The sequence below is a fragment of the Pteropus vampyrus genome, unplaced genomic scaffold (assembly GCF_000151845.1).
Source record: "Pteropus vampyrus isolate Shadow unplaced genomic scaffold, Pvam_2.0 Scaffold52, whole genome shotgun sequence".
Lineage (NCBI taxonomy): Eukaryota > Metazoa > Chordata > Mammalia > Chiroptera > Pteropodidae > Pteropus > Pteropus vampyrus.
This window is the reverse complement of record NW_011888833.1, coordinates 213185-219632: the sequence shown is the minus strand read 5'-3', so window position 1 is coordinate 219632 and position 6448 is coordinate 213185. Positions and strand designations below refer to the sequence as shown.

The 6448-nt window shown below is 49.3% G+C and overlaps 1 protein-coding gene across 1 annotated transcript in view; it reads left to right on the top strand.

Moving 5' to 3' along the window:
• The first annotated feature begins 4945 nt into the window (after positions 1–4945).
• The window catches only part of TEX26 (testis expressed 26), a 19850-nt gene continuing 18347 nt past the window's right edge, over positions 4946–6448 (top strand). Inside the window, exons 1-2 of the mRNA XM_011360228.1 lie at positions 4946–5006; positions 6363–6440. Coding sequence (XP_011358530.1) covers positions 4946–5006; positions 6363–6440 — 139 coding nt within the window. The remainder of the gene's footprint in view (positions 5007–6362; positions 6441–6448) is intronic.

Here is a 6448-nt window from a genome sequence, read left to right as displayed (position 1 = left end):
CCAAGTGTGTGCGTGATCTTTCCGCCGTGCTCTGTATATTTGCCTCGTAACCTATTCAGTTACAAAGAGAATTGTGGTTTTCACAGCCCCTGTTCAAGAAGAGTCTTTAAGAGTTTTTAAAAAGTGCAGTGTTTGGAGAAAAAAAAAAAAGGAAATTTGATATGGTCTTTCAGAATGGGGAAGGCATCTTCCCAACGGGAGAACAAACAGTTGTTATTCGACTCGGCACAAAATGAGAAACATTCACGATAAAGCAAGTTCTATGCCAGTGCAAACAAATCCTGCGTGGATATCAAATATTAAGTGTTTTCCAAAGGAAATAGAAACTCGATTCACAAAAATTGACAAAGATTTTTTGTAAGTAGCTGAGTTAAGAAAACCCATCAGTAACCATCCTGGGAGCTAAGTAAAGTTCTGGAAGCTTTCTCTTGGCATTAAAATTTTTTTTCAGTCAACTGTGAACCGGATACATTCAGCCATTCAATATATACATTGTGCTGATGTACTGTATCGGCAAACATCACAAAAAGTGACGTTGGGTGATCTTTAAAATCGGCGAAAAGTTACGGGGCGGGGACAGATCTTCCTGGGTGAAAGTGGCCTCAATCTGGGTGTAAATGTGGCCTAAACCAGATATGTTAACAGTTTAAGATCAATAGAAATCTACAGGGTGACAGCAACCTAAGCAGTGCATTCATTCGATTCACTCATTCATACATTCAACCCGTATGATTGAGCGTCTACGACGTGCAGTGCCCTGAGGTGGATGCTGGCGTATAAAGGTGCCTATAGCATAGCCCAAGCTTTCGAGACACCCTTGGCCTTGGGAGAGAAGACAGGTGTACAAGTAATAAGAACAGTGAAGTAATTTATTCCAACGAGAATGCAACATGTGGGCGTTTTCTACAGAATGAGGGCGTTTTCTTCTCATTATAGTTATAGTTTGATTTTTGGCTAAGGGATAATATTGCCCAACACGATCGCCTGCCTTAGTTATCAGCTCAAATGTCCTTTTACTGTTTCAAACACTCAATTTACTGCCAAGCTACGCCTGTACTTAAGAAATTCGAAAGTGCTCACCCGTCTCTGAAGGGAGTTCCTAAAGAATTTTTTAAATGCTTTAAGCAACGCAGGGCCATTAGAAGAAATTATTACTTTGAAGAAAAGAACATTCATTTGGATGGCTAAATGTGGGTATAAAAGAGTTTAAATGAGTGTTCATACTTGATATTCGCCAACTAAGTAAACGTGTAAGAACTCACAGTGTAAAGCGTTGGTAAGTACCTGATAGCTGGCCAGGACAGCTTACTTCTTAAGGATCCAGAGATGAGAAAAATATAAGAATCAGAGAGAACAGGTGGCTCAGGAGAGAGGTGACATTTATACAGGATTGATGAGGTTTTGATAGAACCAACAGTCTATACTTGCTGTTACAGCTTTATAGATAAAATGTAAGTTTGTTTGGTGAGCAGCCCGTTGGAAGCAGGGCTTAAAATCTCCCCCTTAAATTGGACTGCCCTGATAAAGTAGAGAATGTTCCAGCAGTTTCTTTCCTGCATTTTTGAATAAAAGGACAGCAATCGTTCTTGGACTCCTTGGCCATAACCCTCCTTAGTCGCAGGTAAGAATTCAGTGACTCCAGGAAGATTTGAGTCTGCGATGGTTAATTTTATGTTGTTAACTTGGCTAGGCCACGGTTGGCTGAACATCATTCTGGATGTTTCTGTGAGATGTTTTTGGATGAGATTAACATTTAAAAGTGGATTTTGAAGGAAGCAGATTGCTCTCCACGCTGTCAGTGGACCTCTCCCACCAGCCAAAGGCCCGAACAGAATAGGAAACTGACCTGCCCTGAGCAAAAGTGAATTCTGCACAGAATCTGGCTCGAGCTTCATCAGCTCTGCCCTGAGCCTTGCAATAAAGCCTTCTTCACACACATGCGCACATGCGCTCTCTCTCTCTCTCTCTCTCTCAGCAACGTACCGCTTCTTTTTCACATGGAGACACTTAAACAAAGCGTTGCATGCTACGTGGTACTAGAAAGTCTTTTGGGCAAATAGGACAAGGAAGCCAGAGGAACTATACTCAGCGTAGTCATATCCAAAGCACGTGGGGGCGTCACCGTGCGTGGTCTGTGACCTCTTCCGGGCTTTTGGAAGCAGCCACCTGCCGAGTCTTTCACGGGTCCGTCATCAGCTTCCTCTTTAAATTCTCCCAGCGATTCATTCCCATCCTCCCTCTCGTTCAGCAGACAACCTGGCCTCGCATTACCTGGAGCAGAGGTTCTCAGACTTGAATGAGCCCAGGAATTTCTTGGGGGGTCTCATGAGGCTGCGGGCTCTGGGGCTCTCCACCTCTAATGAGACCCCATGATGCCCAGGCTGCTGGCCCTGGGACAAGGCTTGACATCTGTCCATCTCGAATCCTCTGCCTCACCTGGGGATCTCATCAGAAAAACAGAATTCAGGCCCTGCCTGACATGGAGCTCTCCCTCCCTGCTCCTTACCCTCGGCCTGCGATTTTGGTGACATCTCCCGTATAAGTAATATTTCTACCTGACCCCCTCCCTCACCCCCAGCTGGAGACTTTCTTCCCCTTCACAGCTCAAATTTGAGTGTTCTGTACTTGCTGTCTCCTCCCTCTCTGACCCACTCCACTTCATGTTCGTGTGTGTGTGTGTGTGTGTGTGTGATCATTTATTGTGATCATTTAAGCTGGAAACAATCAAGTAGTATTTAATCCATTCAGTACAACCATTCTCAAGTGTTTTTGTTTGTTTGTTTGTTTTTATCAATTCAAAACTCCATAAAAGGCATATTAGTAACCTAGACATCTTTGCTTCTGAATAGTTAGCTTATTCTGGGACCTTGCTTTTCTTACTCCTGGAAAGAGGCCAGAATTTACTTACACTTCTGACCTGACCCGTTTGCTCTGTGGCTTGACCCTCTCCAGTCATCTCACACACACGGAGGGGAAGTCCAAGCTTCCTGGCCAGGACTGTAGGGCCTCCCGTTCCCACGTCTCCTAGCTCCCCCACTCCCCCACTAAGGGCCTCTGGGGTCTGTTCTTGCCTCCTGGGCCCTTGCTCGGCCTTGTGGCACCTCTCCCTGTCACCCAGCATCATGGAGAACTCAGCGGGGGCCTTTCCTCTTCCAGGACAAGTCCCCAAGCTCACATAATGCCCTGCCATCATGCAGCTCAGCTGCGGTGCATAAGTCAGTAGCTGTGGAGGGAAAAATGAAAAAAAAATAAAATAAATCATAGAAAGAGGCTGCCTCGAGCAACTGCCCTGTGCTGTGGTGCTCGCAATAAAATGGACCTGCACCAAAAATCCATTCTGAGACAGAAATGAAAGATGATGGGAAGCATGAAGACCGGAAGAGCAATGAAACAGAGAAGCCGTACTTCCGGTTTGCGTGGCTTTTACCGTTTATAAATCGTGGGGAGAATTAGTCATCTTCACAGCCTGATGAGGTCAGCACTAGTAGACGTGTTTTACGGATAAAGAAACTGGGGCTCAGAGAAGTCTCCGCCCCACTCCGAAGCCCTCCCAGGCAGAAAGTCAAGGGGTTCTTGACACATGATGCACCCGCCACTTCTCAGCTTACCCAAGAGGAGGCAAACGTAAGATGTTATTAAGGATTCACTTCTAAGATTCTATCTACTCGCTGCTCTATTTTAAAAATACAGTTCTCCTAACTTACACTATGCTAATTAGCTCTCCTGTTTCTAGACGGTCATCTGTTATTGGGTGTCACGTTCTTCATTTAGACGCCACTACTAAATCCTAATTGAGACTCATTCCTTTTAACGACAGTGACAAAAGCCTGTGCCTCCTAATGCGGTCTGCCCTTCACTGCCAGGGAGTGGGAGCGTCTCAGACGTGTGCTAGTCATTTCATCACAGGGCTAAGACTCGACTCTCAGAAGATTCTAGTTTAGATCCTTGTTAAAAAAACAAAAACAAAAACAAAAAGACCTCCTTAAATGTATACTTGAAATCCTTACTTTGATATAAACTTCTTCGTGTCCTTGGGTAACCGTCCCTCTATGCTACTTCACTGTCCCAAGGTACGATGTCACTGTCCCCTTAAGGTTCTATGTCACTGTAACAAAAACCCTTTTAAGGATAAGGAGTGGTTGCAAATTGCTTTTTAAACATGGAGTCAGAAGTTTCCACCTAATCACCTAGTGCCTTCTCTGCATCTGAGTGGGTAAATGTGTCCTACCCCAGAGGCATGCGACATTACTGAGCACCTACTACGAGTCAAATTGCCAGGTAGTTGCCCAGAATCTGAAGATAAAAGACCCTCCACAGCCTGAGAAAACTCTAACACGGTTTCACTGGTCGGGGCAGAACTATTACTAGGACGGTCACGAAACGGTGCCACGGGGCTTGGTGAAGAGGAAGGTGTCTCCGACTGCCCACTCCTCCTCCCAAACACACCTTCCCCCTCCTGCCCTCTCCTGATTCCTGGGCCCCGGTGACCAAAACCTCTCAGGGACTTTGGTCCTGCTTCTACCTACACGAGGTGACCTTTGTCCTCTTGCTTGAGTCCTGCTTGCGGGAAGGCTCAGTGACAACTTGGCCCTCATTCGCTTAAGCTGAACGTCAGAACGGATGAGAAGCTACGGTTGAACATCTGACAGCGTCACTTTCTCTTCCGTCTCCTCCTCTTTGGTTCGTTCCTCTCCCCAAATACACGAGACAAAGCTCAGGAAAGCTTTTTGCGAACCAGCGGGCCCTAGAAAGCAAGGGATCCATCCATCTTTCTAGGCGCGCACCTTCTCGCTCTCAGCACCTGCACCTGGTCCCCTGCGCCGCGGAGGCTGAGCCTGGAGCCTCTGAGAACGCGCTGCGTCTCCATGGCGACGCGTCACAAAGCGGCGGCGGCCGCAGCGCCCAGTCCGGTGGCGCGAGGCCCCCACTGCCCGTCGAGGCAAGAATGGCTCAGCCTGGGCGCCAGGACGAGCGCCCCTCGCAGTGCGGCCCCCGGATCCGGCCAGGTAAGCTTTTGAGGGTGGGGGCGGGAGGGGTCCCCCCTGCAGGTGGGGTGCGCCTGGGGCTTCAGCGGTGTCTGCCGCTGCCCCGCGGTGGCGCTCCGTTTAGGGGGTTAAGGGGAGACTGAGTGGGGCGTTCAGAACCTCGCCGGTTCCCAGCGCCTCGCGCTGCTTTCCGCCAGCCCCCTCCCAGAATGCCCTGGCACTTTTACACACCCCATGCGATGCTCCTTGCTCGGCAGGGAGGAGGCAGGAAAAAGGAGGGGCTAGCGCCTTTCCAGAAGAATAAAAGCAGAAACAAAGAAGGAAGAGGGGAGAAGCTGGAGACAGCAGACCCCCGTAGGCGTCCTGGTCCCCTGGGAAACAGCTCAGGAAGTGGGGAGGTGCAGACCGCAGGGACACAGCCCCCAAGGGGATCCACAGAGGCGGTGTTCCCCACCACCCACACACACACTCATGGCTGTAGCAGAGGCTGGGAGCAGCCTTGAGCTGTCCCTTGTTAACCTTTGCTGATTTTTCTTTCAAAGTGCTTTTGTATTTTAACAGACTAGTGCTTGAAGTACGACTTTTGCATGCAAATGTGGCAGGTTTCCTAACTCAGCTGTCGATGTCAGTGGAGTGAGATCCACTGGAGCTGCGATGCTAGCGGCTCCATGACTGTGTGGCCAGCTCTGTCCGGGCCTCTTCTGCAGCCTTCTAGCTGGAGGATTGTGGTTCCGCGGTGGCTACGGAGGAGTTGGGATGGTTCCACCGCAAATTCCCCAGAATTGTAGTCCCACGAGAATGAATGAAACGTGTTCTCCATTCCATTCACCCCTTTGTCAATTAAGGAAAGGACATGAAAATGCTTAATGAGTATGAGAAATAGGTAAAACCCCCAGTTTCTATATGGTGGCAGGGCAATAAGGGGGGGGGAGCATCTGCTGGGTGCCCCCACTGCACTCCTTCCGGGCTGCTGCCTCTCTTTCCAGCCCCCCGTCTCATCTCCCTCTTCTTGTCGAGAAGTGCCGGAGTCCTCCGGGATTGATCCTTCTCTGTTTACATCCCCTGTGCGAGTGGCCGCGCCTGTCACAGGGCTTCAGTTCTACGTGAAGGGAGCTCTCGTCTGTGCCATTAGTTGGGATGTTCTCTCTATTTTCAGAGCATGATAGTCGACCGTCTGCCAGATCGGTTAGGAGGGTCCCAGCTGCTCAGAGTAGGCACCCCAATGTGACTGATTCTGCTCCAAAAGTGCCCTCCCTCTTCGCCTCTCCAAAACATGCCCCCTAACATCCAGTCTGGGGCCTCGCGCAGCCACTCTGTGCTGCTCCATCCTCCGTTCCGGAGTGGGCCCGCTGTGTCACTGCCCAGCTTTGTCCCCAGACAAGGATGAGGCTGATGATGGCGGTGTGGGCCAAGTGCTATTGAACTATGGCTATATGCTGGGCTCCGAAGGGCTGTGTTGGTTC